The sequence below is a fragment of the Sinocyclocheilus anshuiensis genome, unplaced genomic scaffold (assembly GCF_001515605.1).
Source record: "Sinocyclocheilus anshuiensis isolate Anshui unplaced genomic scaffold, SAMN03320099.WGS_v1.1 scaffold26, whole genome shotgun sequence".
NCBI classification, from domain to species: Eukaryota; Metazoa; Chordata; class Actinopteri; order Cypriniformes; family Cyprinidae; genus Sinocyclocheilus; species Sinocyclocheilus anshuiensis.
Window position 1 is genome coordinate 247,528 of NW_015544143.1, and position 23,035 is coordinate 270,562.

The 23,035-nt window shown below is 37.9% G+C and overlaps 1 protein-coding gene across 1 annotated transcript in view; it reads right to left on the minus strand.

The window, feature by feature from the left end:
* LOC107695065 (voltage-dependent P/Q-type calcium channel subunit alpha-1A-like) overlaps nt 1-23,035 on the minus strand; it is a 142,387-nt gene that overhangs the window by 69,335 nt on the left and 50,017 nt on the right. The window contains exons 4-5 of the mRNA XM_016494851.1: nt 10,434-10,539; nt 9,770-9,909 (exon numbers count right to left, since the gene is read on the minus strand). Coding sequence (XP_016350337.1) covers nt 9,770-9,909; nt 10,434-10,539 — 246 coding nt within the window. The remainder of the gene's footprint in view (nt 1-9,769; nt 9,910-10,433; nt 10,540-23,035) is intronic.

The window sequence follows — 23,035 nt, forward strand, 5'->3', positions numbered from 1 at the left end:
GTTTTCTGAGCGCACACATCCGAAGCACACGGACAGAAAGCGGCTGTCACAGCATGTGAGTACTAAACTAAGTTCTCATTCACACACAAGTTTACGTTAAAAATACACACACGAGTTACAAAAACAGTTTAACAGTTATGTCTGTGAAGGTAAACTGCTGGGAAATAAACTGCATGTTTATTTTAGATCTAAATAGTGTTCTGTGCTCGTCTGTGCAGACAAAGGCAGAACAGTTAGTATGTTTTGCTCAAACTTTCACCATGGCATCAGAACTGGTACACCATTGTCGCTTGCGAAAACTCAATGATGGCGCCATGGGTGGAAACTTACAGATTAAGGGGCGGTAATATAATGAGATCCCTTTGCAACGTCACCAAGGGAGCGAAATCAGACGCTTGCAGAAAAAGGCTTACCAAAACAAAGTTATTGGGTTAATCTTTTTCACGTTTCCTTGGTTGGTAGATGCACCGGGGACCTGATTATAGCACTTAAAACCTGAAAAAGTCAGATTTTCATGATATGTCACCTTTAAAGCATTCATATGCCCAGGTTTTCATGTGGCGGAGAATAAAACAAGTTAAATATCCTTTATATTTATATTAAAGGAGTGACCAAGTCATATAAAAATTTTTGGTGTAGGATTTACTTGGAAATTATTTTCACTCCGAAATTGCTTGTAAATTTCACAAAGAATTACAAAGAAACGGCAAGTCATGAATTAAACGTGACATCTTGAAGTGGAAATGAAGTGGAAATGAAATTCTATTGATCAAAAATGTACTCCAATTAGGGCAGCGACGATAAATCGATGCAGAATCGATTCGTAGATCGATTCTGAGATCTTCCGAATGCATCGCGATTCTCTCTGGAATTGATTCTGAGCTTAGATTTTAACAGCAGATGGCACTCTAATCTAGTTTTTAACCACACACTCAAATGCTCATGAAGAAGAGTGCTGAAGAGCGCTTGTGCATTCGGCTGAGTCTGTAATTTCACCTCGGCTCAGAATGCTTTTATAATGAGATTAATGTAAACACAGCCCACTGTGAACACCCTTGTAATTCGCTTCAACCTTTTCAAATTTTATGAATGATTATTTTAGGTTCAAGTTAGTGTAAGGATTTGGAACCAAGCAGAGTACGGCTGTTTCTAAAGCATGCAGCGCCATCTGCTGTTCAAAACTAAGCTCAGATTCGACTTGAGAAAGAATCGCGATGCATTCGGAAAATCTCAGAATCGATACTGAATCATTTCTCGATTTGCGATGCATCGATTTATTTTCCCAGTCCTAACTCCAATAATCTTTTGTTTTATTTACAACTTAAAAAAGAAAAAGAAAAAAACAATTTACAGGCAGAATATTACTCCAACTCCATAGCAATGCACCAAAAATCCTAACTCTAACCCAGAACACTTTAGCAACCACATAGCAACATAGCACCATAATGGCAAGTTTTATGCCACTCGTATGTTAGAAAATGTAAAAATATTTGTTTTAGTTTCCATTCTCAAGATTTCATTTGTTTGCTTCCACTGTTCTTAACACAGCTGACGGTCACTCCCTCTCCCTCCACTCATCCTCTCCATTCCTTGTTACCAAGCACCCGTGTTTCCCCTGTATCCTCACATTTCCCCACCGCACCCTTTTTTCCCCCCACAAATGCTTTTTCCTATTAGTCCCCACTTGCACTGCTACATTTGTGTTGAAAGAAAAATGAGAGTAAGAGAAACATGGAAAACCTCTTCCACTCTTTACTACTGCAGAACACACTGGTGCAGTCTTTCACTATCTCACACACACACACACACACACACACACACACAGTCTCCGTCCATTACTGAGAGCATGGCGGCCTAAACTGCCTCTTTCTCTCACTCACTTTCTGTTGTCGTTCTTCCCACCTGTCCTTATGTGGCAACCAGCATGTGTGTGGCTTTCTCAAGATAAAGAGCAACTTCACAGCACACACAGCAGAAGCAGAATGTTCATGTGTGTAAGAAAAAGAGATAGAGGTTTTCTACCTGTGTAAATATTGTACCACTGCCATCACTTCCATTATCATTATTGTGCTGCAGTCTTTTACAGAAAGTCATCCTTTCCTTCACCTCCATATAGACATTAACCACACACACACACACCCTGAAACACACTTATTCTAACATCAACACACAAAAACACACTTCACTTAACGTGCATCTATTCCTGAAACACGCTTTTAACCTGGTGTCCGGTCGACACAATGGTTCCTTTAACACAGACATAACTTCCTGGACACATGTAGACACAAGCACAGAAGCTCACACTGCTATTTTAAGTCCTTTTGGAACTCTTAGTGATATTAGAGAGCGTACAGGAAATGATGCGGAGAAGCAGAAGATCAGGGTAAGAGGCCAGCCAGATTCTAACTCATGCCTTAGGAAAGAAAAACCACAAAAAAGAACTGCCAAGATACTTAATAATAGTTAAAGTCTGCTTTAAAAAAATTTAATTAAATTAAATAATATATATGATAAATATAAGTAAATATATATAAATACATATGAGCAGCAAATCTGCATATTAGAATGATTTCTGAAGGATCATGTGACACTGAAGACTGGAGTAATGATGCTGAAAATTCAGCTTTGCCATTAGAGAAATGCATTGCATTTTAAAATATATTAAAATAGAAAACAATTATTCACTATTTTTACTAAAATAAATGCAGCCACGGTGAGCATAAGAGGCTTCTGTTAAAAACATCAACCTAGACTGGTGCATGCATGAACTTTCAACAACAACACGCAAAATGCAAATAAATGTCTTTTTTTTAAGGTGTCAATGCGGTTCCATGTCGTTCCAGCCCAATGTAGCCGCTCATATTGGTCCATATTTATGATTAAACATTCCTCTCCTCCATAACATTAAAATAAGTGACTATATGTGAGTGTAGACCGAGGGAGACGGCGAACCATAGGGAGTAAAATATAAGCAGGAAGAAAAGCAGAGAGAGTGGTGTCTTCTCTGGCCTTCCACGGTTCTCTCTTATTACATAACATTGCTATGGAAACAGCTGCGCATGGCAGCGCTAAGGTGTGTCCAGAAACAGAAATCTTCTACAGACTAATCCATGGTGTTATTCTCTTGGTCTCGCTCACTCTCTCGCTCTCTTCCTCTTTGTCTGTCTTCACTCTGTGTGCCAGTAGTGAAGTCACAGATTGGCACGGAGCAGGCAGCCAATAGCCAGTGCAGTCACGACTCAGGAATCTGCCAAGTAAGAGCTGTACATTGGCAACACGTGCACAAGCAGTGGAACTGGTAATACAAAGTATGATGGAGAACTAATAACAGTATTGGTTCAAAATGGAAGTAGTACTAAATGGTGCAAAATTAATTAAAAACCCAACATTTTAATTGTAAAATATATCAAAATGAACTGATAGTAAAACTAGTAGTATTATAGTATTATTCATATTTTCATATTTGTGTGTATTATACTGTATACTGTACAGTATAAATAATTAAATTATTTTACACACACACACACAGAAAATATTATATTAACAATAACAATTAGTATATTAGTAGTATATTAACAATAAGTAGTACTAAATGGTGTGGAATTTAAAAAAAGTTCAAATTAAAATAAAAAACAGTATTACTCAAATTTTTTATAAATTACATACAGCATAAATAATATATTATAATGATAATACTAGCGAGAGAGAGCGAGAGCTTTGATACATATATCAAACTGGAAGTAGTACTAAATGATGCAGAATTAATTAAAACAACCATTTTAAATATTGAAATATATTAAAATGAACTAATAGTAATACTAGTAGTAGTATAGTATTATTCATATTTGCATATTTTCGCTCATTTTTTTAAAGAAAATCCTGATGTTGGAAAAAAAAAACAAGTTCATGTTGTTATTTGTCAACTACTCAAATGCAGATTCAAAATGAACTCTTTCAGACTGTCCGCTGTGACCAGTGACCGCTCCGTGACCAGAAGCAAATTCTGCTCAGAGGTCATGAGAGTCTGTCTCTCTGCTGTCAAGCTTCATTGGCGTCTTGATGTCAAATCTGCGACGTGAAACTAAAATGTAGATGAACTAATAGTAATACTAGTAGTAGCATAGTATTATTCATATTTGCATATTTTCGCTCATTTTTTTAAAGAAAATCCTGATGTTGGAAAAAAAAACAAGTTCATGTTGTTATTTGTCAACTACTCAAATGCAGATTCAACATGAACTCTTTCAGACTGTCCGCTGTGACCAGTGACCACTCCGTGACCAGAAGCAAATTCTGCTCAGAGGTCATGAGAGTCTGTCTCTCTGCTGTCAAGCTTCATTGGCGTCTTGATGTCAAATCTGCGACGTGAAACTAAAATGTAGAACTAGAGTTTTGGAGATGATAGAGAGACACTCAGGGGAGTATTGCAACCACAGCCCTTTGTCAGAACCAACATTCGCATTCAACTGACACTAAAGAGAATTTCAGACACTGAAAAAATGGATGACCACGGCTAAACATCTAAGCATGTGAGAAGGAACAATGAAATTAAATAAGTGTCCAATGTCCTGGTAATTATTTGCAGACTAAATCTAATAGTAGTTCTATATTCTATTTAAACACAAAGCAACTCAGATTTCTCAGAAGTCGAAAGGCTGAAACAATCTAACACTAGCATAGCAGCCAGTTTTCATTATATCAGTTATAGATATTATATTGGTATCTTCAGAGCATTATAACTGACATTACCCCACACTTTTAGAAATAGATAATCATATTTAAAGAGTTTGTTTTGCATGGCTGCAGTATGAGAAAAGAATTGGCTCTGTGAACCAACTTTAAGACCAAGAAAAAGCTTCTGCCAGCTGGTAATGTTGGCAGTGGACTGAACAACTGTGCAAGCAGTAAGCAGTAATCCTACAGTGGCCAGCGCCAGTTAACTGCCTGTCATTAAATCAGGACTACTGAGAAAACATCACATCACAAAATTTAGATTAAACAAAGCTGATATGTTATTCTGATTGCTCATATGCCACTGGGTCACTCGCAATTCTTTTTTTTTGTTAATAAAAAGTAAAAAAAGGTAATCATGACTTTTTATTTTACCACTGTGACATTCTCGCAATTGTGTTTTTGTATCTCACAGTTCATGCTTTACTTCTTCAAATTGCGAATTTATATCTCGCAATTCTATTATATCTCTCAATTCTGACTTTTTTTCTCAAAATTGCGAGAAAAAGGTTTGAATTGGAAGATAAAAATTCGCAATTAACCTTTTCACCTTTTTGTAGTCTGTTTTTGCTCTTACAACTAAAATACATAAATACAGTAAATGGGTACTTAATTTGACAGTGTCCTTGTTACAGTGTAAATAAACATTTAAGTACTGAGTAATATTAATTAACTACATGTATGTACTGTATATGGTTAGGGTTAGGATGAGGGTTTGGGTTAGGGTTAGTTGTATGTAATTATGCATAATTTATTTTTATTACTATAAGTACATGTAACATGTAACATGAACAATGTAAAATACAGTGTTACCAAATAAAAACAAAACAAAATAAAATAAAATAAAATTCTTCTGGACAGAAAGAGAAAAAAAATACAGGATCACTCGCTTTTGCGAGGGACACAACATGACAGTCCAACATGACAGTATGTGTACGTAGGGATGGGCAGGGTGCGAACTACGGGGGAGCTCGGCTCCCCTTAATAAGACATGGGCTCCCCTGAAAACGTGATTCTCTGTCTACATGGCATCACTAGGTTCTGTCACATCTTCAGAAATGTTCAGAAACATGGCTTTTCATATCACTGCTATGCTGATGACACTCAACTCTACCTCTCATTCAGTGCTTAATTTGTAAATTGCGAGGTCCCGGAACAAAGTGGGGTGACGGATCCGGCATGATTAGAGGAGGGAGAGGTAACGGAGCATTCGCGCAATGGAGGACCAGCTTACGTGATTAACAGCGTGCATCTTCTTACGGTCATGAAAAAATTTGAAAAGTCATGAAATTTTAAAACAGCCATTTCCAGGCCTGGAAAAGTTTTGGAAAAGTCATGGATTTTTTCCATTAATTCTCTGTATAATATAATTATGTTTAATCTGCTTTCGAGTTTAATGAGGGAAATTCCTGCAAACATATTCAATAGAGCATGTAGGTTAGATAAGTAAATAAATCCACACATACTATCAGATTAAATCAGTCACTTGAAAACAGCATGAGTAATTCAGCTGTACCGCGTCTTCTCTCACTCTCAAAGCGGCTTCACAACAGCGCATCTCGTCTGCACTACTGCACGCTGCGATACAAGACTTTTGCTCGGGTTTCGGGACAGTCGACAGAATTTTCACTTGCCTAATCGAGTCATTGTTGCATCGTCACAAAACTCTATAATTTGCACATCTTTTTAAGTTTAAGCCATTCGATACTCGCGTGCTCCAAAGGGGGTTTTCTATGCACTCACAGTCACGACCATAGCGCGCATATCGCGCCGCCTCGCGAGTACCAAATTGAGTTATTTTTCGCAGCTTGTTTCACTTACGCGGCCAAATACACACAAAAAATTACATCAAAATGGCCGTCCTGGCGATTATCCTCGTAAGCACAGTCGGTTTTGTCTTAACTAAATGTAAACATCTGAGAAAGAAAACACGTCTATCAGTATTGGATCCGTGCATTCAGGTTTGTGAGAGCAGCCACGTTGCATCTCTTTGAGCGCTCAAGTTTGTTGTTTCAAATGTAGATGCTAGGCAAGCCTGCTCATAATAGAAGTTTTTTTCATGAAATATATGCACGCTACACAAACGTGCATTGGCACGTGAGGAGGGGGTCTGTCAAATGAGGTGACGGATCAGATTTCGGACAAATTCGGAGGTGCCGGATCAGGATCCGGCTTGTTCCGGCACAAATTAAGCCGAGGTGCCGGATCAGATTTCGGACAAATTCGGAGGTGCCAGATCAGGATCCGACTTGTTCCGGCACAAATTAAGCCCTGTATATGACAAATTAAGAGCGGAATTAACATTGCTTTATATTCTGAAATGTAAAATAAATATTTAATGAAATGAATATAAAACATCAATTTGTAAATGCACCAGTGTGCAGGCATTTTTAGTGTTAAATGTAAATGAACACTGCATAGTTTTCAGTGTATGTACAGTATTGATAGGTTAATGCTTATTAAAGCTATAACGTTATTCAGATTAAGAGCTGGGAGTGATTTTCTCTGTGCATTTTGATGGCCCAAGCGCCAGTCTGTCACTTTAAGACAATATATTGACACACATCGGATTTTCTCCCAACTGTTCTCCTCCACTTAAGACATAAACTGTGTTTAAGCTTTCATAATTTAGCCCCGGGACCGATTAAATACTGGGTTTCGGTACCCATCCCTACTACATGTTTGTTTCAGTAGGTAAAGGTGTGTATGAGTCTGACTGTAAATAGAAATCAAAGCTGCAGGAAGTAGCATGGAGGAGGATGCATTTTATCATCAAAGTGCAGCTCTTTCGTTCTAACACACACATACTCACAACAGAGATACTGCTGTGAAAGCCAGCTGAGGCTTACAAATGTGTCCAATATGCACACACAGAAGTCGACGGTGAGTAAAAATGTGTATTGAGGATGTAGTTAATGACTAGCCATGTTCAGTTTTGCAGCTGTTTGTGTGTGTGAAGATCTGCCCGTGTTTAAAAGCAGGGCTAGTTGATTGATCATCTGCAGTAGTGAAAAGCAGGCTACTGCAGCAGCTTACGAAAGCACACATACGCATGCTTGCCCTGCTCCTTTATGTTTCCCTCGTTCTCATTCTCTTCCTCTCCCCTTCCACCTCTGTCCTCCATGTTCTAGTTTTGCTCCCCTCCTCCTCTTCATTTCTACATTCACTAGTTCCCTGTTGAATAGACAAGCACTGCTGGTGACTAGCAAATGGTGTGTTTTGAATGCTGGTATGTTGGTGTCCCTACTAGTCTTCTTAAAAGGACAGTACACTAAAACAAAATCAGCATTTATTCACCTTATATCGTTTCTAACCTGTAAGGCTTTCTTTCTTACACTAAAAATTAATTTCTCAAAAATAAGTCTTTTATGCTTTGATCAAAAATACAGTAGAACAGTAATGTTGTGAAATATTATCACAATTTAATATAAGTGTCTTCTTTTTTTCCCCCATTTTTATAAATATTTTAAAGTGTAATTTATTCCTGTGATGACAAAGCTGTATTTTAAGCATCATTACTCCAGTCTCCAGTGTCGCATGATCCTTCAGAAATAATTCTAATATACTGATTTGCTGCTGAGGTTCATGGAACATTTCTTTTTATTATCAACATTTATTTTTGTGGAAACCATGATACATTTTTTAGGATTCTTTTATTAATAGAAAGTTTAAAAGAACAGCATATAAATTAATTAGAACTCTTTTCTAACATTATAAAGGTCTTTATTGTTATAGCATCTTTGCTAAATAAAAGTATCAATTTTTTTTAAAAATTTTTTTTAAGTAATCTTATAGACCCCAAACTTTTGAATGTTAGTGTGTATATAAAAAGATATTTATTGGAATGTCCAAGTTGCTTTTTTTCCCACACAAATCAGTGACACTATGGACAAATGTGTCACTGTTCACTTTCATTTTATTATAAAGAGCAGTTTGACAAAAAAATACTTTTTGTTCCATGTATGAAAGAAATGTAAATGATGACAAAGATAGGTGCACTAATTCTTTAACAAGCAAGTCTCCTTTAGTCAGTTATAATTATCATGCTAGTTGACCAGAATTTTCCTGTTCCACCAGCAAGACCAGCACCAAACCAGCATTAACCAGGATAAATTAACTGGGACCAACATGGAAATTAAAGGTTTTCGGGGTTTTCACTCCATCTTGGATTCTTCCATTAGCCTCTAATCTCCTCCTCCTCCAGCTATACGTCTTTTCACATAAACCAACACCTTCTCTCTCTCCTTCTAATTTTCCAATATTCCAAAGCCCAGGGGAATGGCGTAATGGAATCACATGGCCCTGCCTTCTTTAGCACTGCAATACTACAACACATCCCCCCAACACACTCGTCTGTCTCTCTCTCTCTTTCTCTCTCTGCTTTCCTGTGAGGTGACATTTCAGACTTGCCCTGATGGTTGCTCCCTACAGTGCTGCTGTGATCTACCTGTTTGAGAATCCATGTATGCGTGTGTGTGTGTGTGAGTGTGTGCATGTGTGTGTGTGAGAAAAAGTGCTCATTAAGGTATGAGGGAACCAGCGTCCAACCAGACCTCTGCTGTGTACATAGCACTGCTTCACACACACAGTTCCAGAATGGGCGTGACTTTCTCTGGGCTAGTTTAGGCCATACGGAAAATACATCTTTTAGTACATGTTACAGACACTGTGCAGTCAGCCAGTCATTAGGCATTCTACAGATCTTGTTATGAACTTAAAAAGGCCATGAAATTCTAAGTAAAACACATTTTGTATTGCTTTGTCACCTCTGGCTGCATAAAAATAATGACTACTGTACTTTGAATCATGAACAAATGACTCTTTTAATGAATCGACCAAAAAGAGCCACTAACTCCACAGAAAATACAAATAATTGCACAAAAATATTTGACATTAGAATGCCACCATCTACCAACTAGAATCAAGTATTCCAGAAAGCCATCTAATAATTGTTTATATTGACTCATAAATCGAGCAGCTCCAATTCTATTTCATTCTATTTTACTATGACACTAGAGTGTGTGTTTGCATAACTCACCCAGTGAGCACCACTACAAAGTCCATCACGTTCCAGCCGTTTCTCAGGTAGGAGCCCTTGTGGAAGGCAAATCCCAGTGCAAGAATCTTAATGCCCGACTCGAAGCAGAAAATGGCAATGAAATAGGGCTCTGTATCTTCCTGTGAGAGAAATAAAACCACAGATGGGATTTTTAGAAAATGAATTTTCACATTCTTAGTGCTTGTGTCTTTGTGATTATCAAAATTTGTGAATCTTTGTGGATACTTTCAAACAGTCCCTGTATTTACAGATGACTCTCAACTTGAAAAGTAAGTTTTAACTACTCTTTTACTGTGCGTGTACCTACTCAAAAAGTAGTTCACCCAAAAATGAAAATTTGTTGAAAACATAGTTAACCTAAAAGTTTATTTACTTAATTTTTGTACCGTTGTTACAAATCAGGATCTGGGTGTACAGTTGTCCCCAAATATAGCTACAGGAATAGTTCAAGTGATGTAATGCTAAATTTTTCCCAATCTGTTCAGATGAAGAAACTAACTCATCTACATCTTAGATGGCCCGAGGGTGAGAAAATTCTTAGCAAATTTTCATTTTTGGTAGATTATAGTGCTTATAACTAAAACAGAAGTCTATGCAATGTCCCCATTAAGATTTCACTAAGAATGTGTGTGTTCCACTTTACCAGTCGTTCTGACAGTGGAGTTTTGTCTCCATCTGGTAAGTGTTGTTCAAGAGCCAGTACGATGCAGTTGGCAATGATGGTGGTCAAAATCATCCACTCAAATGGAGTAAGAGGCAGAGTTAAGGTTAAAAAAAACTGGATTCATCATATCAAACATATTTACAATTCAAAAGTATTTTTAAATCACTATGCAAACTAAAACTGTATGAACTTTGGAATGTTGCAAAAAATATATAATGTCAAAATATTAATTTGATCATTCTGGAATGTTAAGAATAAAAGTATTCAGAAAATAACAATAGGACAACAACAAATCATGCACATATAAATGTCTTCTTGCAGAGTTTGGATAACCATGTGCATTCAAGTGTGAGTGATACAGAGCTGTAGGCCTGGGCTCACACATATACATACAAAAATAAACACACACACACACACACACACACACACACACACACACACACGCACACACACAGGTTTGTTTTTACGGATGAGTGTAGACAGATTCAGCCTGGCTGAAATAGAGCACTCATTATCCAGTTACTGTGTGTCTCTTTACCAGCTGCCACTGGCACTGATACACACTCTCAGCACTTGTCATAACCACTTATGTCATGTGTGTGACACACATAAGCACACAGACACAAAAACATGCAGTCATTGCGATGACTGCTACACACTCTAGTAACATTTTATAATAACTTTGATGAATTCAATATTTAAATTCACTATATGGTTCCAGAAATATCATGTCATGAAGAAATGTCATAAAACTTTGATACTGTGTATATGTGTATGAGTATGTATATATATATATATATATATATATATATACACACACACACATTTTATACTTATATACAAATTATTTTTGTATTTTATTAGAAGATAATATTTTATTAGATGTTTTCAGAGAAAATATTTAATAATAATTATTATAATTATTATTACTTATTGTTTAATATCCCACTGGTATGTTCTTAACCATAAATCTCAATTTTGTTAACATCATATAATATAACTTTAATATTTTACTCTTGAAGCTTTTATTCTTTACAAACTAATGGCAAGTTGTCACGACACACACACGAGAATAACCGGAACTAAGGAGCGAGGAGACGAGGAATATACGAAACAGTCTTTAATCCATAGAACACAGGGTACATAAACACAGGAGACAACATGAAACACATCCACGTAACGAGTAGACCAGACAAAAGGGAAACTGAACAGGCAGGAACTTAAATACGAGGGTAAATAATAGAACACAGCTGAACGGAATCATAATTAAACTAAACAAGGACAGGAAAATGACCAAATAAGGAAACACAGAAAGGCACATGAGGAGCAAAACACACACAAAACACGGACCAGAGTCTGACACAAGTAACACACTGAAAAAAACATGCAATTTTTAAGTAGAAAGAAACCGTACTTCCTTGCAAAACACTCTAAAAAAAATTGTTTTATTTGCAACTTTGAAAAAACACTTATACAGTGTGTGGTCCTCAGCATCTCAAGTATGAGACTCTATATCGCAGACCACATCTGTCTCATTCTATATTAGGGTGACCATACGTGCCATTTTCCCAGGACGCGTCCTGGGAAAATGGCACGTATGGTCACCCTATTCTATATGCATTATGCAAGCATGTGAACATGGCTCCTGAATTCACCTCAATCTGTCTGCATACAGTGTAACTCAAGTTGTTTTAAGTACATCAGTTATTTTGTGAAGCAAAAATAAAAAACTCTCAGCGCTCACATCATGACTAACTCATTCCTTTGAAACACACTCACACACATACTTATTTATTCAGAGCTCATTGAAATCACCAACACCGTTAGCTCAGGGCTAACATGGCTAACAGTACAGTGCATGCTGGGAGACTTAAAGTGGTATCCATAGTAACCATTCGAGCGCTGAAGTAAGCATGTGCAGAGCGGCTGTTCTGAGAATGGAAATGTGGAGCATTTGCGTAAACCCCTTCACGGCAGAAACCACGAATAGAGATGCTGCAGAGTGCCGCACACTAAACTACTAAACAATGTTTCCTTAAGCATGAAAGCAAATCTTCCCTTCTTATTTCAACAGTCTTCTCTCTCGCTCTGTGTCTGTATCTACCTACTAATCATGCAGATGCACAACGCTGATGATATATTCATGAAAAAATTATATTCAGTTGGAGTTGTAAAGCTGTCCGCAGCTCATAATGGGCCCTTAATAATTCACATCTCAATTTTAAGACTTGGATAGAGAGATGAAGAGCAAGAGAGACAACAAGGGTGACTGAAAGAGAGGAGGAGAAAAAATAAGACAAAGAAGGAAAACAGTGAGAATATAGATGTATTTAAATGAGAAGGAAAAGAAAAGAAATGGCAGAGAGAGCTGGCAACAGAGAAAGAGAGAGAGAGAAAAGTAGAAGAGCTGTGAAATGGATAGTTGGCTAGCATTTGAGAGAGTCTACTGCATCTCTCCATCAGCAGTTTAACCTTTTGAGTGGTACAGTCCCACATGTGGAATCGTTATTTCTGTGGCGCTGGGAGTATGGTCCCACATATGAGATTTAGAATGTTGTGACGTCTCATTACTGCCAGATTCAAACTGTGATTTCGCGCTTTGGCTGATGCTGAGCCAGAGACAGGCGTGCTCAGCGCTTGTCATATATCACAACTTATTTTAGGTTTCAGACTTTTAAATACACATGAGTACCAGTAAAACAAAACATTTAGAGTTTGTAAAATACACACTGATGTCTATGGAAGCAGCAATAACAATCTATTCAAATATAATTTGCCGTCATGTTTTATTAATATCAGAAACAGTGTTTCTTTATTTTTTTTCTCTTTTTTAGCGCTTTATACGATACAGATTGCAACAGATTACAGCAACTTTACAGTGTTAAACAGGAAAAACGTGAGCTGATAATGTAAGAGGACAATAGAAATAGAAATAGTCAGTTTATCAGTTAAAGTCAGTTCATTGTTGATTCAATGATGTAATCGTCCAACTCAGTTCAGTTCAACAATGTTCCCAGAAATTGTGTCCCCAACTAAGCAAGCCAAAGGCGACAGTGGCAAGGAACCAAAATTTCATCGGTGGCAGAAATGGAGCAAAAAAACCTTGGGAGAAAGAAACCAGGCTCAGTCAGGGGTCCAGTTCTCTCCTCGACATATACCATGTTGATAAATTGTTACAGCACTAATTTCATTTTTTAAAACAAATTATAAGTAAACTGTTTGTGTTTTTTGATAATTATTGCTTCAATTAATGTTTTTTATTTTTTAGAATTAAGTTTCTATCTGCATTTGACCTGTTCCAAAAATCCCATTTACAAATTTGAGAGGATTTTGATATTGTACATTTAGAATACATTCAGGGTCTCTGTCATTTTCGTGCATGAAAAAGACTTGTTCCCCATATCATTTTTGCTATATGGAATGCAAAAACTTTGAAGCTCAATATCTCAAAACCCCTCTGAATGCAGATAGAACCTTATAATTCCAAGATGGCAAAATTAAGAATGTATAATATTTCTAAAGCATTTATTGATCTTAGTTAATATTAATTTCAACATTTACAAAAAAGCTATTTCTCGATTGGGCAAACTATAATCTGATTAGTGGAGCAAGAACTTCTAGGAGTAAAACCAACTCTAGTCCACATTGCAGCTTATGTCGTTTGGCTATGTGAGAACTAACCTTTAGCCAAACCGCCTTATCCCTAAAAGACAACTGTGACGAGTGGGGCGGGGCCGAGAGCCGTGGGAATGGAGCGAGGCCAGTGGAATAAATGATAATGAGCGACACCTGCGCCACTCACCGGTCTCGAGTGCCACGGAGGAGCTCTGTAAAGATAAAAGGAGGAGCGACGACAGTGAAGGACGAGAGAGGACCAGACCTGGACTATTTATGTTGTTGTTTTGTTATGTTTTACGTGGCAGTCGTCCGTGAGGGGCTACCGCTTTTACTTTCGTTTTGTGTTGGTTTATTTATTAAAGTTTTATGTTTAAATGTTCGCCGGTTCCCGCCTCCTTCTTCCCGATCTACGAACTTTGTTACAACAACGTATTTGCATAAAAAAAAATGTATTAATAATTTTTACCATTAAGGATGTCCCCAATGGGAGGTTTTGTCAGATTCAGCTAACTTCTGAGGGCAATTTTTTTTTCTAAATGTATAGATGAGAAAACATTGTAAACAAACCAACTGTAATTTTATTTTTGCCCTCATTAGTGTCATTATAACCTTTCCATGACCACCTCTTCTTGTCCCTACATGCACTTTTTCCATCACCTCACACACAAGAGTACTGTACACTCCCTTTCAATGCACACACTGCATTATCAAGCATCAGCATATTGATGCTTGACTGCTCACAACTAAAAACTCCATATTATATTATCAGAAAGCACTTGAGAGGAGAGGAGAGACGTTTAATACAGTCATTTAGTCCTCCAGGCTTTAGAAACTTTGCATTGGCACAGCTTAACGGGCGGCAAGTCATGTGACCTCCATTGTCTGCACTTCTGTACTACATTGTTGCGCATTTCTGTAATTTGGTTCCAACTTTGTCACATTTCTTTGTCACATTGCCAACTGAAAGAGAAAATGACTGACTTTAGTTTGCACACACCTTTAACTATTGTGTACATGTGTTTAATCTAAAAAATCAAGCTCAAATAAACACGTCCTGCATGAAATCAAAATGAGAATCTCATTGTAAATTTGACCTTTGAGTTAACAGGACTTTCTTGGTGCAGTTAACTGCATGCGTTTAATACACGTAGACATGCTGGACAGAGTGTAGGGTTTTTTTTAAAGAATGGTTTCTGTGCTCTAGATTCAAGCTGACAATGTGCTTTAGGGAGAAATGGAGCTGATGAGATGATCACATTTCAACTGAAATAAAACAAACAACCCTACAAATTAAAAGAAAGAATCCACAAGACTCAGCAAGGGCTCTCGTGAACAGAGGACTCACTTTCCCATTCTCTATTTCTTCTTTGGCACACCATGGTTTTCCTGTCTCCATCTTTGCATTTTCCTTTCCTCCTCAAATGCTCCAAGATGTGAAAGCGTGAGAAGCGAGCCGGTGTGCTGGTCAGGCTCAGACAGCGCGGCTTTAGAATTGCGCTGCCTAGTATCCATCTGACGAATCTACACTCCCTCCCCAATAAAATGGACAAACTTCTCCTCTCTCAAACAAATAAGGACTTTTTAAACTCTGCTGCTCTGTGTTTCACAGAAACCTGGCTGACCAAAGCCATTCTAGACAGCGTGTTACATCTGCCAGGCTTCCAGCTGTTTCAGAGCGAATTGCGACAGAATCAACAAGGAAACAAGAGGTGATGGGACATGATTTTATATCAGAGAAAGCTGGTGTACTGATGTAACAACGTTGAAGAAGTTCTACTGGTCTAATCTAGAAGTGCTCTTCATCAACTGTAAGCCTTTCTATTCGCACTAGTTTTCCTTGTTCTTTCTCGTAAGCTTTTACATTCCTCTGCAAGTGTGTGTGAACGCAGCGCTGCAACAGCTGGCTGATCAGATCACAGACACAGAGCAACAACACCCGGACTCTCTTATTATTATTCCTGAGGACTTTACCAAAGCAAACCTCAACTGTTAACTGCCAAAATACAAACAACACATTACATGCAATGTGGAGCATTTGCGTAAACCCTTCACGGCAGAAACCACGAATAGAGATCATGCAGAGTGCCGCACACTAAACTACTAAACCAACACAGATGTTTCCTTCAGCATGAAAGCAAATCTTCCCTTCTCATTTCAACAGTCTTCTCTCTCGCTCTGTGTCTGTATCTACCTACTAATCATGCAGTTGCACAATGCTGATGATATGTTCCTGAAAAATAATATTCAGTTGCAGTAGTAAAGCTGTCCACAGCTCATAATGTGCCCTTAATAATTCACATCTCAATTTTAAGACTTGGATAGAGAGATAGAGAGCAAGTGAGACAACGATGGTGACTGAAAGAAAGGAGGAGAGAAAAATAAGACAGAGAAGGAAATAATGAGAATGTAGATGTATTTAAATGAGGAGGAAAAGAAAAGGAATGGAAGAGAGAGCTGGCAACTGAGAAAGGGAGAGAGAGAGAAAGGCAGAAGAGCTGTGAAATGGAGAGTTGGCTAGCATTTGAGAGAGTCTACTGCATCTCTCCATCAGCAGTTTAAACATGTATTAGACTAATAAGATGTAGTGATGGTGCCAAGTCCCTCTTTCAATCGCTTTTGCTTTAATTAAAAAGTTTGCACACATATCCAACACAGCCAAAGATATACAATGTTTCCCCCCATATATATTCCCCCTTCTTACCAGTGGTGGCTCGTGGGTTTTAAAATAGAGGAGGCACAGTAATTGTATTGGTCTGGGCTCCCTGCCGATTATTAGGGGACAAGCACCGAAGGTGCGTAGTCACCTATTGTTTTTGTTCCGTTTCTTATTATTATTATTCTGCTTCCGCCGCAAGTCTATGGCAGCCCATAGAACCGCTTGCGGGAAAGTTGTGAAATTTGGCACACTGATAGAGGACAGTCTCAACATTAACCACAGCAAGTTTGGAGTCTCTAACTCCAACTCTCTAGCGCCACCACTTGTCCAAAGTTGCAATTTCTTTATGCTAATAACTTTTGAACCATAAGGCACAAATTGAAAATTCTCTTTTCCTCTGAGTCCTTGGCTCATGCCGAGTCGAATGAACACCAAATTTCAAAAATCGCAAGGCTTAGTTTTTTCGCTATTTTTAATTGTTCGTAAAACTTACTTTGTCGAACTCTTCCTAGACGGTTTGTCTGATTCTCACGAAAATTGGCTCAGATCATCTTCAGACCATGCTGGCAAAAAGTTATGGAATTCAAGTTGATTTGTCCAACCGTTCTCGAATAACGCACGAAGGAATTCTACGAAAAGCACGTAAAAATGAACATGATGCTATATCTCCGCAACGGTTTGGCGTATTGAGACCAAACTTGGTGTGTGTTATAACAAGCATGACCTGAGACTACCTGCAGTGTTTCGGCGCAGTGCCCCCTAGTGGTCAGGAGATATGAAAAATGCATATTTTTGATTATAACTTCTGAATGGTTTGGCCAAAATTCACGACAACATGGATACCAAATATGCCACACTAACCTGAACTTCCTGTCCGCCATTTTGATTTATGTTGAAAACCTACTTTTTTAAACTCCTCGCCACTTGTTGGTCCGATTTTCTCCAAAATCGAGTCAGATGATCTTCAGACTATGCTGACAAAAAGTTATGGATTCCGTGTCGATAGACGAAACCGTTTTCGTACAGCGCTGCTACAAATTTTAGTTATGGTGCCAAAATGACTCTGAGGCTATATCTCTTCAAAACTTTGACATTATGACACCAAACTTTGTGTGTGCCATTGTCACCTCACACAGAACACACCAAAATGATTTGATTACAGCGCCACCTGTTGGTCAAAAGTGATAAGCCAATAAATCATATTACTAGTGGTTGTATTTATGATTTTTCAGCCATTTCAATTACAATCATCCTAAAATTGCTTTTATTACTCATTGTAGGAGATAAAAAAAATGCATATTTTTGCTTATAACTTCTGAATGGTTTGGCCAAAAATCACAGAACCGGTCTCTTTAGATTCGGTGCATCATGCTGAGTCGATCCATACCAAATTTTTCCATGTCAGCCATTTTGGGCGTCGGCTATTTTTAATTTAGTTAAAAAATGCAATATTTCAAGAACGCTTAGACTTTGTTATTACGAAAATCGGTAATACCATGCTTAGCTCCTCAATTTGCTCACACAGAACAGATCAAAACGATTTGTTTGCAGTGACACCTGTTGGTCAAAAGTGATACTCCAATAAATCATATTACTAATGGTTGTATTTATGAGTTTTCAGCCATTTCAATTACATTCATCCTAAAATTGCTTTTATTACTCATTGTTGTATTTGAAGAAGAGATGGAAATTCACATCCAATACCTGTACCATCAGCACTGGTGCCCCCCAGGGATGTGTGCTCTCCCCACTGCTCTTCTCCCTGTACATGAATGACTGCACCTCTACAACCCCTCTTTTAAGCTTCTGAAGTTTGCAGATGACACCACAGTCATTGGCCTCATCGAAGATGACAACTTATCTGCATACAGAAGAGAGGTTAAAGGGTTAGTTCACCCAAAAATGAAAATTAGACTGTGTTTTACTCACCCTCGAAGCATCCTAGGTGTATATGACTTTCTTCTTTCAGACGAATCCAGTCGGAGTTATATTAAAAACTGTCCTGGCTATTCCAAGCTCTATCATTACAGTCGGTGGGTGTTGCAGTTGAACAGTCCACAAGTCGTCAAATAAAGCGCGCGCATCCATAACAAAACGTGCCTCACACGGCTCCGGGGGGTGAATAAAGGCCTCCTGTAGTGAATCCATGCGTTTTTGTAAGAAAAATATCCATATTGCATACGTAATAAACACTTTTCTCTCACTTCCGGTATCTGTCATACGCGGAAGCCGTTTTGGCGGATGACGCAACACGTATGCGCAGCACGCCTCTGAGATATGCTAGTCTCGCGAGTTTGTTTATAGGAGCAAAGGAAGCAAAGTTCCTTACTTTAGCCAAGGAAAACCAGTATCCTCTTGGTTTATATCGAAATCCTCCAATTTTTTTCTTTGCAAATCCTCGGTTTGTACTTCTTTTTTCTTTTTCTTACAAAAACACATGGATTCACTACAGGAGGCCTTTATTCACCCCTCGGAGCCGTGTGAGGCACATTTTATTATGGATGCGCATGCTTTATTTGATGACTTGTGGACTGTTCAACTGTTCATATACACCTAGGATGCCTCGACGGTGAGTAAAACAAGCTAATTTTGATTTTTGGATGAACTAACCCTTTAAACAACTGGCTGTCCTGGAGCTGAACACACTCAAAAAAGTGGAGATGATGGTGGACTTTAGGAGAAACACTCCCGCATTACTCCCCCTCACTACTCTGAACAGTACTGTGGCAGTCATTCAGGTTCTTGGGCACTACCATCTAATAGGACTGGAAATGGGACACTCATATAGGTTTCATTGTGAAAAAGGCCCAACATAGGGCCTTTTATTTCCTTCACCAGCTAAGGAAGTTCACAGGTGCTACTCCGCAGTCATAGAGTCTGTCCTCTGCATTTCTGTAACTGTCTGGTTTGGCTTGGCTACCAAATCAGACCTCAGAAGACTACAGCAGATAGTCCGGACTGCAGAGAGTCATCCCCTTCCCACTCTCCAAGAACTGTACTCATGTGAGGCAAAGGGCTGGAAAAATCACGCTGTATCCCTTACATCCAGGCCACTTCCTCTTTGAACTGTTGCCATCTGGTCGGCAGTACAGAGCAATGAACACCAGAACATCCACGCATAAGAAACGTTTCTTTCCTCAGGCCTCATGAACAGTTTAAATGTCTCCACTGTGCAATAAACGTGCAACACACAACACTATTTACACTTATATTTATTTAGCATATCATACCTCTTATTCACATTCCCTTGCATTTGTATATAGCATCTGTACATGCATATATTGCCTATTGTGTAATTTTATTTACATTTATTTTTATTCACTTATCTTATTTTATTATCTGTCTTGTCACTGTCATTTTGTCTATGCATGGAAGCTTCTGTCACCAAGACAAATTCCTTGTATGTGTAAGCATACTTGGCAATAAATCTCATTCTGATTCTCCTCGATTGCTCTGTTTTTCATGCAGAGGGACCTGAAGCGAGCGTGTGCGTGATCCATCATGCTAAAAAGCCTTCAGTTATGAATTCCCCCTCCTGTTCTATATTCGCTACACTAAAAATAGATACATGACAGATTAAAGAGTCTCCTCTCCTCCTTGAAACCAATTTCTTTCACTGTTGCTCTCCTTTTCTGTTTATTATTATTATTATTGACGTTAAATTCTTCAGTATCCTGTTGCGTTTGGGTCTTTAGAGGTCTAAGTGACTCTTGATTCACAGAGATTCGTTTGTTACTCCACTGTCTTAGCACCCTCTTCTCTCATTTCCTCTCTCTCTCTAACTGCCTCTAGCTTTCTTCCACCATCATGGATCCCTTTAATGGTTTTCATTGCAATAAGCCTGTATTAGCCACCGAGCTGACTGCTGGATGCTAACTGCACACACATGAGGGCCGTTTCACTGATGCAATATGCAGAAAGATCCTGATTCTGCAACCAGAGTAACATTACACAATACAAACATACTCATATAAACAGTTTACCCAAAAATGAAAATTCTGCCACCATTTATTCACCCTCATCTCATCCCCAACCTGTATGACTATCTTCTATGAAACCCAAAAGATAATGCTAAAAATATCCAATAAGCAACGTTGCTTTGGATCCTGCTGAGTTTATATGAACAAAAACAGTTTGTAAAATATCTTCACAAAATCAAATAAATAAATAAATAATAATAATATTAATTTTTGCAGGAACTATCCCTTTAAGCATTGCTCTAGATTCCACTCTTACTTGAACAGATATATTTGGTACATAGAAACAGCAGCATACACCATCCATCGATTTGAAACATATATGTGTTTGCTGCCGGTGATCATATTGATCTGTTCTGGTTGAGGTCCTGTTTGTTATGTTGTGATATTGATATAGATTATATAGTGAATCCTCTATACATACTTTGGTTTCAACCACAAATCCAAGGCATTCTTCTTTACAGCTATGATCTGTGTGACTGTAATATAAACATAATTGCCTGCTCATTTTCCACAACCTGCTGGAAACTGCCCAAAAACATGAGTGAACTGATCTAATCCTATGGAAAATAAAATGTAGTTGTACTTGTGAAATAAATTGAGCTATATATTATGTAATAGTGTAAAGGAGGACTTCTCTTTTATTTGAAACTCTCCCTCTCCCCTGCCTTGTTTTTCGACTTCTTCTCCACAAATATGTGTGCTTTTATATTCTTAATCTTTCCTATATCAAAAAATTACTATCTCACCATGTGTATTGTTCTAAAGGTTAGTTAACAGGATGATAGCGGCTCTAATGTGCAGGGATGTAAAATCTGATTCATATTCAATATAAAAATAGCAGATGCACTGCTGAACAATGTACACCATCGTTCAAAAAGTTTGGGAATGGTAAGCTTGAATGTTTTTTGTTTTTATTATTATTATTATTTTGTACAAAGTCTCTTATGCTTAAGGCTGCATCTATTTAATGGAAAATGTCATGTGAAATATAATTAAAATCTGAAGTAACTATTTTCTATTCTAATATATTTTAAAATGCTATTTATTCTTGTAATGGTAAAGCTTGGTGCTCAAGAAACATTGATTAGTTTTGCTTCTTATTACTTTTGTGGAAACTATTATATACATTTTTTCAGGACTCTTTGATCAATAGAATCAAAATATTTTGCAAAATTACAAAAGTTTGTACTGCTGAATAAAAGTGTTCTTTTTTTGAAAACTAGCCTTTGGTCTCCCAATTCGCTTCCAAACAACACTGTGAAAATGTGAGTGTATATGAGGATAGGAGCCTCATGGTGTGTGTATTTATATGTTTCAGATATAGTATTACAGGTTTTTTCCACAGACATTCACTCATAATTTCTGTCACAACGCCTTCACTCTATTTGCATCTTTATAGTCTGTCGATCATTTTGACATGCCTCCTTTTCACTCACTCTCCACTTCAATTTCTCTCTCATTCCTCCATTTTTCCTTCAGTCTTTCCACATATGCTTTTTTCTCTCCAGTCTTTAACGTCAAATCCAGCACCTTTCACACCCTGACATCTGCATGTTTCTCTCTGTCTGTCTACCATATATTAAAAAGCTTTTAGTTGCTTATTCCACCCTGATCTCTTATCCTTCCCTTTCAGCCTTCCTTCCTTCCCCTCCTGCATTTCGGCTTCCTTCGCGTTCTCTCGCTCTCGTTTCAGAGTGCTGCACATCAATCATACAATCTTAATTCAGTCAGAGCGCTGCTGCCGCCTCAGCATTTCTGCAGAGAGAGAGAAGATAGAGAGAAGAAAGAACATAAACAGTGGCGGAACAGACGGAGAGAGAGCCCCTAGTGAGAGAAACCGAAATGGAGAGTATGAGCAAGAGAGATGGGTGTATAAACAGAAAAGATGGAGAAAGGGAAAACGGGAAATGCGGAGAGGTGCTGGAATGATGGAGGGGAAGAAGAGATGCAGTGTTTTTTTTCTGCTTGTCTGCAAGTTGGCTTTAGGAAGTAGATTATCATCAGCTGACTTCAACACACTCAACCACAACTGTGATCATTTGTTCGCATTTCATAACACAGACATGCATGCACACACAAGCATAATTAAACACTCCACTCACACATATTCATAGCAATATAAAAATAAAAACAAATAAAAAAACTAGGGCGGCCCTCTGGTCAGTGTGAGAGAGTTTTGGGTCAATCCATGTTTATTTTGCTTATGTATGTTTGTTTTTATAAAAAAATAAAAATAATTAAATGAAAAAAAAAACATTTATATATATATATATATATATATATATATATATATATATACACACATGTATATGTATGTGTATGTATAT